We start from the raw sequence: 17,752 nt of genomic DNA on the forward strand, positions 1-17,752 counted from the left end.
TCACCGGATCAGTGGCTGGTTGGCTGGGACTAAGCCTTGATTGGGCAGAGGCCAGTGTTATCTGGGTGCCGATGATTCCTAGGAGGACTGAGGCATGCAATCTCATTCTTGCAGGGGTTGGCAGGACAATGCAAAGGGACAACGCAAAGGACTGAGTAGTGACAAGGCCATCAGGTCCCAGGCGAGCTAGGGCCAGCTGGGTCCCAGCTGTTGTAGAGAGAAGGTGTCCTTACTGACTTCAGACTATAGGGACCTTCCTGGTGCCCTTTGCAGCCACTGACTGCACTGTTCCCACACCCTGCTCTTACATGGGGGCCCGCTTTCCATGAAGACTAGCAGTATGAGGGCAGACAGTGCTAGTGAATATGGGGTTCCCCAAAGTCCTGTGAGTGAGGGCACTTCCATTAGGGTGAGCTCCACTTCAGGTGAGGGCGAGGGTCCCTTTCCTTCTGGATGAGAACATGTCCCCTCCGGGGAGTCAAGAGGACTTGCTGGTTTGGGTAGTAAGACTGGAGTTGGGGGTGGTGCTGAAGAACATCAGGTAATTGAAGATGCTAGACTTCCAAGCCACAGAAAGGGGCTAATTTGAATTTGCTAGACTTGGGAGCCACGAGAGTGGCTTGGGAGTCAACAAGGAGAAAACAAGGAGAAAAAAAAAAAAAAAAAAGAAAAAAAGAGACTTGCTGAGGAGGCAGCCCACGTGGAGGTGCCCATTGGGTTAAATTGGGTTTTCCTGTTAACACTGGATTAGAGGGCTGTATGTGGCACAAGCGACTGGCTCACCTTAGTAGCATCATGACTTTCATTCACCTTTGCCTTTTGTAGACCCCCAATCCTGCTGCCACCATGGACCACTCATTCAGTGGAGCGCCCCGCTTCCTTACGCGGCCAAAGGCTTTTGTGGTATCTGTGGGCAAGGATGCCACACTGAGCTGCCAGATCGTGGGTAACCCCACGCCACATGTGAGTTGGGAGAAGGACCGGCAGCCAGTGGAGGCAGGAGCACGCTTCCGCCTGGCTCAAGACGGGGATGTGTACCGCCTCACCATCCTGGATCTGGCGCTCGGTGACAGTGGGCAGTACGTATGTCGCGCAAGGAACACCATAGGGGAGGCCTTCGCTGCTGTAGGCCTGCGAGTAGACTCTGAGGGCACGTGTGCCGAGCAGGCGCCCCACTTTCTGCTGCGACCTACCTCCATTCGCGTGCGCGAGGGCGCAGACGCTACCTTCCGATGTCGCGTGGGCGGCTCACCACAACCTGCAGTGAGCTGGTCCAAAGATGGGCGGCGCCTGGGCGCACCCGACGCCCCGCATGTGCGCGTGGAAGATCACGGCGAGGCGAGCGCGCTTCGCATCCGGTCGGCACGGCCTCGAGATGGTGGCACCTACGAAGTCCGTGCAGAGAACCCTCTGGGTTCCGCCAGCGCTGCCGCCGCGCTCGTGGTGGACTCGGATGCCGAGGCTGCCGGACCACCTGGAGCCTCCACCGCCTCGCTCCTGGCTCATCTGCAACAGCGGCGCGAGGCCATGCGCGCAGAAGGAGTCCCCCCATCCCCACCCGGCGCCAGCACACGCACTTGCACCGTGACCGAAGGCAAACACGCGCGCCTCAGCTGCTATGTGACCGGCGAGCCCAAGCCCGAGACAGTGTGGAAGAAGGATGGGCAGCTGGTGACCGAGGGCCGGCGACACGTGGTGTATGAGGACGAGCAGGAGAACTTCGTCCTTAAGATTCTTTTCTGCAAGCAGTCGGACCGTGGCCTCTACACCTGCACAGCATCCAACCTCGTGGGTCAGACCTACAGCTCCGTGCTGGTGGTCGTGAGAGGTGAGCATACTAGCTTCCCACACATGCACAGGGGTGAGACTCTTTTCCGACTACCCACACCCCGTGCTTTCACCTGATTGCAGTTCCAGGTAGCTGAATTCTGAGTTCGAGGTCTGGCTGTCTCTGGTTCCTCAAAATGAACAGGCAATGATGGCACCTGATGTGAACCACCATAGGGAACCATAGTCCCAGCCACTATCCCTATATCCCTTCCTCCATACCCCTAACTTGCACCTCACATACCCTGCTGTTGTCTCTTCCCGTGCTCCACTTACTCCTTCTCTTACTCACCATCCTATTTCTTCAACTCACCTATCTGATCCTGCGCCCTTCCCAGTTTTGGTCCCTTGGTCCGCTATCACACCTCCCCGTTGGCCCCTTTCTGCAGAACCGGCCGTGCCCTTCAAGAAGCGACTGCAGGACCTGGAGGTGAAAGAGAAAGAGTCTGCCACATTCCAGTGTGAGGTGGCACAGCCGGCCACCGAAGCGGCGTGGTTCAAGGAGGAGACGCGGCTGTGGGCCAGCGCCAAGTACAGCATCGAGGAGGAGGGCACCGAACGCCGGCTGACTGTGCGCGACGTCTCAGCAGACGATGATGCAGTGTACATATGCGAGACCACAGAAGGCAGCCGCACTGTGGCAGAGCTCTCAGTCCAAGGCAGGAGGGGCGGGGCTGGGCGGGGCCTGGCGGGGCCAGGCGGGCTACAGGACTTGGGAGTAGACCTAGCACCCCAGGGGTGCAGGTGGAGTCAATTGCGTGTGGTTAGGAAGGTTGGTGAGTAGGGCTGAGGTGAGAGGGACAGGGCAGAGGGGCCAGGATGAGGAAAAGGCAGGGGGAAGGGCAGAGGGAGTCTGGAATGTGGAGTGGGGGTGGGGTTGAGTAAAGTGTGATGGGCCAGGTTGACAAGAGGGTGCTTGCTCCTGAATCCGGGAACTAGGCTGAGGTACAGTAGGTGGTAAGACAGAGGGAGGAGGGCTCAAGTGCAGAAGAGGTGAGAGGTTCTAGGACATAGAGGTGTGTAGTGAGTGACCTGCGGTTGGGAAACTTGAGGCTGGCAGAGGTTACAGGGAGGCTAGGAATAGGGTTAAGCCTGGTTTTGGACAGGCAGGGACCAGAAGGTAGGGTTGGGCAGAAGGTGTGTGTGTGTGTGTGTGTGTGTGTGTGTGTGTGTGTGTGTGTAACAGAAACAGATGGGAGAGTGGGGCTGGATGGACAAGAAGATGAGAACGAGGCCACACGAGTAGGGGTTGTACAAACGGAGTATGGAGTACACAGGGGGCTTGTCTTACCATCCTGACAATCTTCCCACTCTAGGGAACTTGACCAGAAAGCTTCCTCGGAAGACTGTAGTGCGCATTGGAGACACAGCCATCTTCTGGGTAGAGCTAGCCGTCCCTGAGGGCCCTGTCCAGTGGCTACGGAACCAGGAGGAGATGGTGGCAGGGGGCCGGGTAGCCATCACTTCAGAAGGCACATGCCATACACTGACCATCTTCCAGTGCACCTTGGAGGACATGGGTGAGGTGGCCTTTGTGGCTGGTGGCTGCCGAACGACCACCCAGTTCTGTGTATCAGGTAGGCATTGGAAGAATGGCCTTTGGGTGGCCCTCCTGGTAGGGACACAGCTGTGCCTGTTTTCTCCCTCAGTGTGGAGGGCTCCCCTAGCCAGTGGAGATCCAAGGGTGGCAGAGGAGGGGCCTTCCCACTGCAGCTGGGTGGCAGCAGGACTGGAGAGCGGGTTCTGAGCCCACTGATGGTGAATGGTACCATCCCTTCCACCAGAGTAGTGCCAGGGAGAGGCTCAAGATCTGACATTTCCTTTCTGGGTGACCCAAGGCTGTGGGAGGGAGTTCCCAGTTAGTGAGTTCAACTTATCTTCCACACAGCACCCAGGAGGCCACCTCTGTACCCCCCTGCTGACCCTGTAGTAAAGGCCAAGACAGATAGTTCTGTGACCCTCAGCTGGTCCCCACCACCCCATGGGGACCGCCCTGTCGCCCTTGATGGTTATGTGGTGGAGAAAAGGAAACTTGGTGCTTATGCCTGGAGCCGGTGTCACGAAGCTGAATGGCTGGTCACAACTGAGTTTACCGTCGCTGGAGTGGCTGAGGAGGGGGACTTCCAGTTCCGAGTGTCAGCCATTAACCACTTTGGCCAGAGTCCTTACCTTGAGTTTCCAGGGACTGTCCACTTGGGTGAGTAAGACCACCTAGTAACATCACAGGGGGCTGCTACCTGCCCTGGAGTTACCTGACCCCAAAGCATGGTTCTGCATCCAGGGGAACCAGGATGATCTTAAGGGGACTCTCTGTGTGGTTGGGGGGATGTTGAAGCCTCTTCATGCACGAGGGGGTATCCTAAGGCAGGACCCAGGCCCTACTGAACCTGCCTCTCCAGCAGCCTCAGGGAACCAGGCTTCAGCTACTTCATCTATGTGGGGGCAGGGCAGAGGAGGGGGAAGCAGGACCTGTGCTCTTATCTCCAACTCTTACCTTAATTCTGCCCTCCCTGCAGTCCCCAGGCTGGCTGTGAAGACACCTCTGAAGGCGGTGGAGGCAGTAGAGGGAGGTGAGGTCACATTCTCTGTGGACCTCACCATGGCTTCTGAGGGAGAGTGGTTCCTGGATGGGGAGGCCTTGAAAGCCAGCAGTATATATGTGATCCGCTGTGACCGTACCCGGCATATGCTCACCATCAGAGAGGTGCCTGCGAGACTGCACGGGGCACAGCTGAAGTTTGTGGCTAATGGCATTGAAACCAGCATCCGGATGGTGGTCCGAGGTAGGCCTGAATCCCTGAGTCCCATTTTCTCTGCAGTGTGGTAGTAGGCAGGAGGCGTAGTCCCTGAAGGTTTGTCTGAAGGCATTGTGATGAAGGGGGTAGGGCAGCTGCGTGCTTGAGGTTGCTCGCCCTAGGCTGGCAGTTGAGGCTGGGCTCTGTGCGTGTTTGTGTGTGCCTGCACACACATGTGTATGAGATGCCTCGGGGCTCTGCATTTCTGACTGCCTCCTTTCTCATTTTCTCTTCTGTCTATCCCCATGTCTCCTCTCTGCTTGCCTGTTTCTTTCTCACCTGTCTCTCTCCCCCTACATCTGGCTTTCCCTATGGTCTGCCTCTTTTCACTGGTGTCCTGTGTTCACTCTCTCTGCTCCCCTCTCTTCTTCATACTCTCCCTTCTCTTGCCTTTCACTGACTTGCTTACCACATCTGCTTTCCTTCCAATCCACCCCTTTTCCTGGGTTTCTTCTTTCCCTTTTATCTCTCTTTCCTCAACCTCATATCCTCTCTCCTCTCCTTCACTGCCTATGACTCCTTTTGCTCACCCTCTTGTGGTCTCTTTGTTCCTACTAACTTCTATCTAACCATCTCTGACCTGTAGCAGCTCTGGGGCTAGCCAGCAGCAAGCTTCCTGCTGTGGCTGCCCGGGAGGTGCTGGCCCGGTTGCACGAGGAGGCTCAGCTGCTGGCTGAGCTGTCAGACCAGGCTGCAGCTGTGACTTGGCTGAAGGATGGCCATGAGCTGCCCTTAGGACCCAAGTACGAGATGCAGGGGTCAGCTGGGAGACGAGCACTGCTGGTGCGGGATGTGGCGCAGGATGATGCTGGCCTCTATGAGTGTGTCAGTCGTGGGAGCCGCATTGCCTACCAGTTGTTGGTGCAAGGTGAGTGCAGGTGGGCACTGGGGCTGCCATCATGTCCTTGTGCTACACTGTATTTCTGGTTGTGTATCCTCTGTGCCCTAGCTCCAGGCATGCTCTGAGGGTTCTGGGCAGTGGGGTAGCTGATTTCTGACGTGTGTGTGTGTGTGTGTGTGTGTGTGTGTGTGTATGTGTGCATGCGCATGTACAAGTTAATTGTGATGGGTAGTTCAGCTCTGTAGGAAGAAGGACTTAGCTGTGGTTGGAATCTCTCTGGTTTGGGCGAGAGTCAGGGTCATTTGTGGTCTAAGTCTGGGTATCTGCATCCATACCCTGTAGGGCTTACAACTTTTCATCACAGACATGGCAGGTGGCTATGTGGATGCTGTGGTTGGGGGCCAAGCTGGACATCAGAGGCACATATGCGAGAGTGGGGCAAAGATAGCAAGATGCTTGGGTCCCTCTTGCCAGTGCTTCTTGCAATAGGGATGGGGGTATGGCATTAGCTGGGGGGGGGGCAGCTTCGGATACCAGACAGGGCAAGGTTGTGTCTCCTGTTCCCTGCATGAAGATGCTGCAGACTTACAGCTCTAGCATAGGTACATACCACTCTTGAATGGCCTGAGGTTCTCCATACTGGACCATTGGATAGGGTTCACATACCTGAAAACTCTTTGCTGCCTTCCAGAGGTATGTGTTTCTCACACAGGCTCTAAAAACCTACAAATGCATACATTTCATACAACAGGATTCTCAGTAATATGCATGGCTTTAAGTTTGGCTATATCCAAAAGCAAAAATCATGGCATGGCCAGTTTCCAGTTGGTGGAGAAAACTGGGGATGTGTTCATGAACAGGACCTTCCTTTGCTATGTGGAAGCTGTTTCTGAAGGTGGGCGAATTAGGGGATAAGAGAATGCTGTCTTGGCCTGTAAGGGCTGACCTGGTGATTTCCTGTTGTCTTGCTCTGTCAATCTGTTCTGGCATCACACACTGACTAGACACCACACACTCAGGATTAAGAAGAGTCACCACCAAGCAAGGGGCCTTGGGAGACTTTTGTGTCAGGAAATGGAGTTTCCTGGAGTCCAGAGTTTATTAACCAGAATCCAAGACTTAGGAGTTTGAAAGGAACCTCTGAATAATTGTCTTTGTCTACTGTTCCAGAGGCCAAGCTGGTGTTTGCCAAGGAACAGCAGGCACACAGCGAGGTGAAATCAGAGGCAGGGGCCAGTGCCACACTGAGCTGCAAGGTGGCCCAGGCCCAGACTGAGGTGACCTGGTTCAAGGATGGGAAGAAGCTGAGCTCCAGCTCGAAGGTTCGAGTGGAGGCCTCTGGCTGTGAGAGGAGGCTGGTGTTGCAGCAGGCGGGCAAGGCAGATGCTGGGGAGTACAGCTGTGAGGCCGGGGGACAGAAGGTCTCCTTCCGTCTGGACATCACAGGTCAGTTGGTTATATATTTGTTTGTGTCATGGGACAACCCTGTGGGAAGTGTTTTAATGTGGACTGGGTCCTGGGTCCATTCCATAGGCCATACAAGGGTATGTATTGGGTAGTTCTCCGCAAGTAACAAGTTACTTCAAGCTCACAGGAGTGGACACAAAGTCTGCTTTTTTTCCTCTCCAGTTGATAGGGCAGGATGGACTATGTGGTCTGTACTGATGGCTTATTTCTTTCCCATGTGGTGTCACTGGGGCTGGGAATCCATGCTAGATGAATGCTTACATTTGACATCCTCACTGAGATGGCCCTGAAGGAAGGGGCTGTATGGGAGGAGAGGCCTCTTTTATAGCAATGGAGCTGATCTCAGGGCTGTTCTTAGAGCCTTTTGTCTTCCTTTGTGATTTCTTTTGCTTTGCAACAGCTTGCCCAGAGTAGTGGTTTTTACAAGGGCCATCTGGGCCTCTTCTTGAGGTGACCAGATCTCCCTCAGGATGCAGGAGATCTTGAAGCTCTGCTCTGGGAGACCAGAGTGTTACCTCTGCTTGTTTGTTTGGTCAGAGCTAAGCAAAATGTCTGCTTGGTCCCAAGAGCACAGGGATGCAGACCGTGCTGTAGGTAACAGGCTGGAGGGTCCTATTATAGAGAAGCGTGGACATAGGGAGGCTGGACCCTGAGAGAACCTTTTTTACCTTTTATCACTAGATCCCATACTTTCATTGTGTGTTATCCTCTTGTAAATACTTTCTGTGTCATGTCACACATGGCTCCAATCATCATATTCAATGCTTACAATGATCACTTTCAACTTTCAGAAGAGGAAGGATATAGAAGGATTAGAGCAGGCTCTCTCTCTCTGAGTGTGTGTGCGTGTGCATGCACATGCTCACGCACAGGCTATCATGGGTGCATGTGTGCATGTAAATGCGAAATTAGTTTTTGTTTAGCCAAAAATTTAGTATCTGTATCAATATACTGGCTGAGGTGTTCCCATACACTTCCTTCTAGTTGTCTTCTGGCTTCTAATTTTATGTTTAGCTCTTTGATACATTTTGAGCTCATGTTTGAACAGTAAGAGAGTTAGGGCCTTCTCTAATTGATCATTGTAAAATTTTCTTTGCTTTCTTTTTTTCTGGGGGGGGGGGAGGCAGGATCTCACTATGTAGTATTAGCTGGCCTGGAACTTGCTATGTAGGGCAGGTTGCTCTCAAACTTACCAAGATGTGTCCACCTCTGCCTCCAAAGTGATGGGATTAAAGGCATGTGCCACCATGCCTGGTAAATCACTGTAATTAAATAAATGCCTGCATATATGTATGCATTTTTGGTTTTTTGAGACAGTGTCTCTTTGTGTAACATCTCTGGCTGTTCTGGAATTAGCTCTGTAGACCAAGCTGGCCTTGAACTTACAGAGATCTCCCTGCCTCTGCCTCCGGAGTGCTGGGGTTAAAGGCATGAGCCACCACTTCTGGGTTATCTTATTTGTTGACACACAATCATTCACAATGTTTTTTGAGAGCCTCTGTACTTGTGGGGAGTCTGTTTTGATGTTTTCACCTTTTTGGATTTTAATTGAGTTATTGCTTTTTTCTTAGTTGAGACAATGGTTAGTCTGTTCTACAGATCTTTTTCAAAGAACCAACTTTTTATTTACATGAACACACTCTTTTTCTTTTCTTTTTAAATTGTTACCAACATTTGTTGCATGTAGTATTTGTGTGTTAGTGGCCTCTCTGAGCTGAGCTATAAAGGACATATGCCTCATCATCTGATTGGAGTGATGGTCTGTGGCTGTTGGCCATGGATGCTTCACTTCCCGAGCAGTTGTGAAGTGAACTCAGCATCACCTCAGGCTGTCACTGAGGTTGCCCAGGTGTGCAGGCCTTTCTGAGATGTCACTGTGCTGGAAGATGCCAAGGGATCCCAAAACTCCCTGTGGAACTTCATTCCCTAACTTTTGGTTAGACTTGTTTGACCTGTTCTCCACTGTCTAGGGTGGGGGGTGGGGGGACCTGGAATTCAGCAAAGACTTCCAGTTGCCCTATGGTCTTTGCTGGGGACAGTGATCTGCATTGGGATCTCAGAGCCAATGGAGACAACCTATGCGTGAAGTTCAGGGGTCCCCATATGTCAGATGATGCTGGTTGTTCGGGGACCTGGTCTGCCCTGCTCTGTCTGGAACTGCAGGGCCACTGCTGGCTTCAAAGGCACACTGGAGTACAGGGGACGAGGAACAGTGACATAAAAGTCCTCCTCATCTCTGGCAGTCTGTGACCCAGATTCAGAGGTTTTTCTGAATTACTGATTACTACTGTAAGCCATTGCTCAATTTCTAGAGTTCTGAAGGTCGGCTCTAACTTTTTTTTTTTTTTTTGTGGCAGGGGGTGGGGCTAATGTTTCAATTTCTCTTATCATAGAAAAGGAAAATTAACTACAATTTTGTGTTGGAAATGCATTCAAAAGCACATGCTCATTCTGTTGGGCCATCCCACTCACCTGGGAGCATTTGGAGACACCCAGAGGTGCCCACTAAAGGGAGTGGTCCTTTGTCCTTTAGATTTCTCTAGAGATAGGAACATGGAGGTGATACATTAGCTTCTAGGAGGCTAAATGGAGAATTGATTTGGGCAAGGGGAGACCCAAGGCAAGGAGACCAGGTATGAGGCTCTTTCTTACCCCAGGTAGGAGGTGATGAGGTTAGGGGAGAGAGTGACTGTGAGCATGGAGAGGAGGCTGAGGCTGGAGAGCTGTTGTAGGTGAGTGGAGGGATGCTAAGAGACATGAAGACTAAGAAGAGGGACCTGTGAGGTACTATGTAGACGTGGGCAACAAGAAACAGAAAAACAATGAAGGCATGGTGTCCAAAGTACTGAGGGAAACAACTGTCAATCTCAAATTCCATGCCCAGTTAAGTGACCGCTCAGGACTGAAGCTGAAACAGCACATATTCAGAGAGTATCTTTAGAGTTTACCATTTACAAAAAATTCAATGGATATATTTCTCGGAGTGAAGTCTTTTTTATTTTGGTTTTTCGAGACAGGGTTTCTTTGTGGCTTTAGAGCCTGTCGTAGAACTTGCTCTGTAGACCAGGCTGGCTTCAAACTCATAGAGATCTGCCTGCTTTTGTCTCCCAAGTGCTGGTATCAAAGACATGCTCCACCAATGCTAAGAATGAAATCTTAGTCAAAGTTAACAGAATGGGGTCCTTGAGTCACCAGAGTTTGGGAACCCTAATTTAGTTATAGCAACTGTGTGTCTCTGTTTATCTTCAGAGTCCAAGGTTGTGTTTGCCAAGAAGCAGCAGACACGCAGCGAAGTGAAGACAGAGGCAGGGGCCAGTGTCACACTGAGCTGCGAGGTGGCCCAGGCCCAGACTGAGGTGACCTGGTTCAAGGATGGGAAGAAGCTGAGCTCCAGCTTGAAGGTTCGAGTGGAGGCCTCTGGCTGTGAGAGGAGGCTGGTGTTGCAGCAGGCGGGCAAGGCGGATGCTGGGGAGTACAGCTGTGAGGCCGGGGGACAGAAGGTCTCCTTCCGTCTGGATGTCACAGGTGGGTTCTGAGACATTAAATCAGTTTGCAAATGTTATGAGCCTGGTTATGGCCAGACAGGCCCTGTGTGTTTCCTATTGAGCACCATCCTTTGCCTATCTCACATCCTCTGCTAATTTCATCCCTGTGTCTGGTCCAGGTGCATTTGGTGGATATGCGTTTGGCTTGGCCAGTGCCTCTTGTGTGCCTCACGAGGTGTCTTAATGCTACAATGTTCTGTTTCATGTTCTCAGCGCCTGCTTAGGTTCTGTCAGTGTTCCTTGGTGCCATGGAGTCTGGTTCTACTTGTGTGTAGGTCTGAGGTAACAAATGTCTCTGAGGTCTTATCCAGTCCCACATGAGGTGTCTTTTAAAGAGAAATTTTAATTCACGTTCAGCAAGGACCAGGAGAGATTTCAGTCATATGGTCATATTTGTAATTGTATGAACACTGAGCCTGGGGCTGCCAGGGTTCAGTTAGGTGTTTTGGAACACTCTCTGCCCTCTCCCTGGGGTACAGATGCAGGATTGAGAACAAGACCTTTCTCAGTCCAGTTGTGCCTGACCCAGAGACGTAAGGCACCAGAAACGCAATGGTCACCAAAAGTCAACCTGAGACAATGGCTCTTGGCTTGTTGAATCATGCCAGTGAAAGCAAGAAATTTGGGCCCTTTTGGAAGCAAGTGAAGTGGAAGTAGGCATTGTTAAGAGAAGTAACAGAAAAGTGAAAGACCCCCCACCCCCAAGAGTGAGATGGGTTCTAAGAGAGGAAAGACATTGAATTTCTTTGTCTGGAAGCTTTTTTTTTTTTTTTTAAATAGGATTTATGGTAGAAACTGGGCAAAGATAGAGGCAATTACATTTTAGTCAACCAATTAAAGCCCCATATCCTGTCCCTGATCTGGTCCAATCAGAGGCCGGCTCACAGGTAGGAGACTGAAGTCCTTCCTCTGCCATCTCTGACTGCAGCTTGTACTTACTGGCCTTGAGTCATACTCTTGTGGACGCGGCCCTCCATCCCTGCAGCTGTTTTAGGTGCAGTTGATCACTGTGTAAGAGTTCCCTGTTCTCACAGCTTCCAGGAAGTAACTGAAGTTGTTTTGCTTGCTTTTGGTTTTTTGAGACAAGATTTCTCTGTGTGGCTCTGGCTGTCCTGGACCTTGCTTTGTAGGCCAGGCTGGCCTTGAACTCACAGAGATCCGCCTGCCTCTGCCTCCTGAGTGCTGAGATTAAAGGTGTGTGCTACCAACGCCAGGCACTGCAGTTGTTCTTGGTTAAATTATAGGGCTGAGCAGCTCATGGGGTGGTGGCTCATTAGCCAGCAGTGAGTTACTACAGTTGTAAAGATTTGTTTATTCCTTAGTCTTTCACCAATGATTCTGCCCTTCCTTAACTGCCCCTGAAGCAGTGGCAGGATGTGTGAACTGTGGTTTCATGCTGAGAGGGTTTTGTGGTCCCCCCCTCGGAAGCCTCATCCAGGCCCTTTCTCCATGTGACTTTTAGGACTCAAATGGTTTCTGATTTTGTCTTACTTTCTGTTCTCAGAACCCAAGCTGGTGTTTGCCAAGGAGCAGCAGGCACACAGAGAGGTGAAGGCAGAGGCAGGGGCCAGTGCCACACTGAGCTGCGAGGTGGCCCAGGCCCAGACTGAGGTGACCTGGTTCAAGGATGGGAAGAAGCTGAGCTCCAGCTCGAAGGTTCGAGTGGAGGCCTCTGGCTGTGAGAGGAGGCTGGTGTTGCAGCAGGCGGGCAAGGCGGATGCTGGGGAGTACAGCTGTGAGGCCGGGGGACAGAAGGTCTCCTTCCGTCTGGACATCACAGGTGGGTTTTCCTTTCTTTTTCTCTTTACATGTTCTCTGGTGTGCATACACTATATGTATGCATTAGGGTTCTCTGCTGTGCATATGCTATATGTATGCATTAGGGTTCTCTGGTGTGCATACACTATATGTACGCATTAGGGTTCTCTGGTGTGCATACACTATATATTCGCATTAGGGTTCTCTGGTGTGCATGCACTATATGTATGCATTAGGGTTCTCTGGTGTGCATACACTATATATTCGCATTAGGGTTCTCTGGTGTGCATACACTATATGTACGCATTAGGGTTCTCTGGTGTGCATACACTATATGTATGCATTAGGGTTCTCTGGTGTGCATGCACTATATGTATGCATTAGGGTTCTCTGGTGTGCATGCACTGTATGTATGCATTAGGGTTCTCTGGTGTGCATGCACTGTATGTACGCATTAGGGTGAGACACTGCCTCATGACCTATTTTCTCAGCTTTGTCTATACTCACTGCTAGCCAATCCCATCCCCGTGCCTTGGTTTTGTGAAGTGCATCTTATTTTTAAAAGATTTTGAACTAGTTAGCAATTCTGTGAGGAAGGATCCTGACTATTCCCATTTTAAGATGGGCACAGAGGAGCTTGACTTGCTTAGCCAGACTTAGTTGCAGAGCCAGGGTTTGGGTCTGGGTTTGTTTGCCTCTGAAGATCTCTGTCCCCTGGAGTCTGCCGTAGTGAGTCTCCTGATGTGTGAATTCTCGAAATTTCTGTTTGTTTGAAACTACCCAAGTTTGGTCATTGTGCTGGTTGGTTTTATGTTAACTTGGCATAAGCTAGAGTCATTTGGGAAGGGGGATTCTCAGTTGAGAAAATGTCTTCATAATGTTGGCCTGTAGGCAGGTCTGTGGTGGGTTTTCTTAATTAGTGATTGATGTGGGAGGACCCAGCTCACGGTGCGCCATGCCACTACTGGGAAGGTGGCCCTGGAGTGTGTAAGAAAGCAGACTGGCATGGAAAAGAGGTGCACAATTAAATTCTCTTTTGCAACCCAAACTGATGTTCAGTATGAGTTTTGATATAAAATGGATGGTTATGGTATAATGAAGCTGAACATGAAGCAGGAGTTGAAGATGCCTGTGGATGGTTTTGTTTCAGAGTTGCGCTGGCATATCCTACATGTAGATCATCATTCTGAGTGTGTTAGGAATGACACGAATTCATTCTTAAGAGAAATGGGGTGTCAGCAAGTCAGAGGGAGATCTACTTTAAAATGGTTCCCAAGTAAATCGTTTGAAGAAATTGAAGAAATACTCTGATGGATAGCTTCGAAGTGTTCTGAATGTGTGTCTTTAATTCAAAGAGAGATAAAAGGGTAAAAAAAAAATCATAGTCTGATAGCACACTTGGATTAATGATCTTTCTGTGAGAAAGGGATCTTTCAGAAATCCTGAACTTGACTGACCTCAATGGACAGTGAAGGAGTCACACGTGAAATCCCAATCAATAATTTTTTCTAGTTTTATACATTAAAAGAAAACTCTTTACACAGTTGAAGGAAAGAAGGGAAGGAGACAGGAAAAGAGGGAGGGATGGAGAGAGGGAGGAAAGAAGGAAGGAAGGAAAGAAACTGGCCGAGCAAGCCACGAGGAGCACTCCTCCATGGCTTCTGTATCAGTTCCTGCCTCAGGTTCCTGCCCTCAGTTTTTGCCCAGACTTCCCTTCATGGTGGACTATTATTGGGACAAGTAAGTGGAAATAAAGCCTTTCCTACATGAGTTGCTTTTGGTCATGGTGTCTTATAGCAGTTGGTACCCTGATTAAGGCAAGTGTTACAGTGAGAACCTCATGTGGCTTGCTTGATATTGGGGGCCAGAGCATGTTGAGTCTGTGGGTTTATGTCTCTTCTCTTTTGTGGGTATTCTTGGTCTTTGGCTGTTTTGTCTCATCTGTCCCTATAAGGACTCCTTTACTCTGGTAGACCCTTTCATGTTCTTATACATGTGGTCATACATCATACACATACTTCTCTCTGCTCAATCACATTTCTCTCTTTGCTTTACTTTTAATATTTTCTTTTGATCCATCTTCCAACTCACTAATCTTATGTTGTAGTGCATATAATGTCTGCCAGTACCACTGGGAGTAGGTTTATTTTCAATTGTAGTATTTTTAAGCTTTATAATTTGTTTGGTTTGCCAGAATCTATGGATTCTTGCATGTGTGCATGTGTGCACACACATTTTAGTGTTGAATGGGTTCTTTACAACCTAATTACATTCTCTGTCACTGAGCTCTATCCCCAGTAACATCCACATACTTGCCTTTTCCTTCTCTCTATGACTGTACCCTTGTTTGACAGCTCTAATGAATGATGTTGCTATTCCTGCAGGTGGAGTTCTATGACCTAATCATGATCTAACCATGTCCCACTGGACTTCATTATTTTTGCAGCGGAAGGCTTTTCTCATATCTATTTCTGTCCTGGTGTGACAGAGAGTTTTTTAAAATTAACTTCCACACATTTTATGTTCAGACTGTTGATTATGATGATGTCTCCTAGTCCATTTATTTACTGGGTGTCCCAGGCTTTCTCTTTTGGGCCAATAACCAGCTCCCAAATCATGACACGGAGGCTTTTTTTTTTTTTTAGTTATGAATGCTCAGCCTAGCTTAGGCTAGATTCTGGCTATCTCTTTTAACAAAAATTAACCTGTTTCTCTTTATATGCCTTTTGCCTCAGGTCTTTCTACCTTTTTCTTCTGCATGTCTTATTTTTCCTACTTCTTCCATGTCTGTCTGTCTGTCTGGCAGCTGCCTGGCTGGCTGGCTCTGGAAGCCTCCCTTTCTTTTTCCCTTGTTTTCTCCTCTTTTCTCTTTCCTAGATTTCTTCTCCTATTTATTCTCTCTGCCTTCCAGCCCCACCTATCCTTTATCCTGCCAGCTGTTTTCTGAGACATACTGCATATGGTGGGAGTCTTTCATAACCTCAAAGCCTGCCAGCAGAACAGGGCCATACCTCCTAATCTTCTTAAGTCCTTCCACCAAAGGGGGGACCCGGTATTCAATCTGATGGGGGGGCCTTCTCAATCTAACCGCTATAGTGGGCACTAGGAACTGGACTCTTGTCCTCTCTAAGAGTTCCTAACCATTGAGGAACTCAAATGTTTATAGCAGCTTTATTAATTGTATCTCATTGTATTGATTGTGAACAACCCAACGGAGCTGAGAAGGAACAGAAAAGGTGTTTGGTTGTGGTGTTTATGCAGCACAACCCTATGTAGCAGCTTGAAGGAACAAGCTTCTTGTTTTTAAAGACAGTGTTTTCCCATGTAGCCCTAGCTGTCTAGGAACTCACTGTGTAGATCAGGTTGGCCTGGAACTCACAGAGAACCACCTGCCTCTGCCTCCCAAGTTAAAGTTGTGTAACACAATGCCTGGCTTAAGTGAACAAATAATATTTAGCATGGATGGGTTCTTCATACAAGCCAAATGAAAGCTTACAAACCAACCAGAATATAATTGATGGAGAATTTGTTGTTGGGTGATTTTCCTATTGTGTGCGTACCACAGAGTACAGTCATACAAATGGAGACAGCTATAATGTTTCTGGGCAATACCACATTAAGGGACCATCATTGTAATCTTGGGGTCTGTCACTGATGGAGCATCACTATAGAGCATGTAACTGGCCTAATGGGTATGAAGTCAGAGCCCAGGCAGAAGTAACTGATGGTGAAAGAAATCAGAGTAGTGGCTCTGTGTGTGTGTGTGTGTGTGTGTGTGTGTGTCTATGTCTGTGTGGGTATATGTGTGTGTGTCTGTGTTGTGTGTGAGCCTGTGTATGTGTACACCTGTGTGTATATGTGTGTGTGTGTACGTGTGTGAGTGTGTATGTCTCTATGTGTGTCTGTGTGTATATGTGTTGTGTGTGAGCCTGTGTGTGTACACCTGTGTATGTACGTGTGTGAGTGTATATGTATATATGTGTGTATATGTATGTGTGTGTGTCTGTGTGTATGCATTGTGTGTGAGCCTGTGTGTATGTGTGTGTGTGCATATGTGTGGTGAGCATGCACATGTGTGTGTATATATATATATATATGTGTGTGTGTGCCTGCCTGCCTGTTTATGTTTTTTGACAGTCTGTGTGTGGGGAGCTGAGATGCTCTGTTTGTTCAGAAGTTTGGGTTCTATGGGGAGAGGTACATTTGACATTCACTGAGCTGAACAGATAGATGCTCGTGCATACTTTATGAGTGGACTAAACCATCAGAGAATGGAGGCTATAGTCTGCAGAGCACACAGTGCCAGCTCTGGGATATATCACTGAGCAATGCAATCTGCCACAAACATGGCAGAGACAGTAAACACATAGGTAGAGAGCTGTAATAGCCCAGCCTCTTTCTCCTGACCTTGAAATTGCTCTTGAGTCAGGATAACTTCCAAATGCACACTCAAACAAGACACTGTGTCTGTGAAGGTATGTCTAACATCTCACTAGACACCTGACATTCATGACCCCAAGGACACAATTTATGGAACCTTAGAGAATCAATGTCTGAGAAATAAGTAACATATTGTATCTCTCACCATGTTCTCCTCCTTGTCTCTAGAGCCCAAGGTCGTGTTTGCCAAGGGGCAGCAAACACACAGTGAGGTGAAATCAGAGGCAGGGGCCAGTGCCACACTGAGCTGTGAGGTGGCCCAGGCCCAGACTGAGGTGACCTGGTTCAAGGAGAGGAAGAAGCTGGGCTCCAGCTCGAAGGTTCGAGTGGAGGCCTCTGGCTGTGAGAGGAGGCTGGTGTTGCAGCAGGCGGGCAAGGCGGATGCTGGGGAGTACAGCTGTGAGGCCGGGGGACAGAAGGTCTCCTTCCGTCTGGACGTCATAGGTGAGTGCTAGGGTTGTACTCAATGGAACCATCATAGGACACATCTAGGTATCTTGGGCTGGTATTCTCCCTGTCCTTAGACCTTAGTATTTGGGTGTCTTCAGCTCTGTCTAGTGACTTTTATGTTTGTCACTATCAGGAGGTCAAAGCAGGCTGATGGCTGGGCCAATCTTGGGGAGTGTTCCTGGCGACACCAACCTGGGGTGATGGCCTTGCATAGTGAACGTAGGTGTGATAGGGTCTATGTGGGGGAGAGTTCCATGGCTGTAGAGCAAGTCTTACAGATAGCAGGAGATGCTTCTCTCTGTCCATTCCTATTGCTGGCTCCCAGGATTCTAGGAGCCCTTGTTGGCTCTGTCATAATTCCCATGAATGTGTGTCCAACCCTCTCCACCCTGTGCTTGAGTCTGAGGAAAAGGCCATGGACCATGTAGCCACTCTCTCCTGCTTGGCTCTACTCATTCCTCCATCTTGGACTTCCTCTCAGCTGTGGTTCAGAAAGATATCAGTTTCTGATGTGGGGATTGAGCTGGCCATCCCTCCCAACTGTGCCTCCTCTTGCTGTCTGTGGTCTCTTGCATGTAGGAGCACTGGAAAGCTAGGGATGGCCTGAAGTTTTGGGGGGACCAGAGGCA

General features: G+C 49.6%; 1 protein-coding gene across 1 annotated transcript in view; it reads left to right on the top strand.

Annotated features, from left to right (window-relative positions):
* Positions 1 to 835: 835 nt before the first annotated feature.
* Positions 836 to 17,752, top strand: part of Obscn (obscurin, cytoskeletal calmodulin and titin-interacting RhoGEF) — a 133,852-nt gene continuing 116,935 nt past the window's right edge. Inside the window, exons 1-8 of the mRNA XM_051180578.1 lie at positions 836 to 1,828; positions 2,217 to 2,486; positions 3,144 to 3,404; positions 3,716 to 4,024; positions 4,344 to 4,610; positions 5,209 to 5,490; positions 6,634 to 6,909; positions 11,980 to 12,255. Coding sequence (XP_051036535.1) covers positions 847 to 1,828; positions 2,217 to 2,486; positions 3,144 to 3,404; positions 3,716 to 4,024; positions 4,344 to 4,610; positions 5,209 to 5,490; positions 6,634 to 6,909; positions 11,980 to 12,255 — 2,923 coding nt within the window. The 5' untranslated portion in view covers positions 836 to 846. The remainder of the gene's footprint in view (positions 1,829 to 2,216; positions 2,487 to 3,143; positions 3,405 to 3,715; positions 4,025 to 4,343; positions 4,611 to 5,208; positions 5,491 to 6,633; positions 6,910 to 11,979; positions 12,256 to 17,752) is intronic.

This window comes from Phodopus roborovskii, unplaced genomic scaffold (assembly GCF_943737965.1).
Source record: "Phodopus roborovskii unplaced genomic scaffold, PHOROB, whole genome shotgun sequence".
NCBI classification, from domain to species: domain Eukaryota; kingdom Metazoa; phylum Chordata; class Mammalia; order Rodentia; family Cricetidae; genus Phodopus; species Phodopus roborovskii.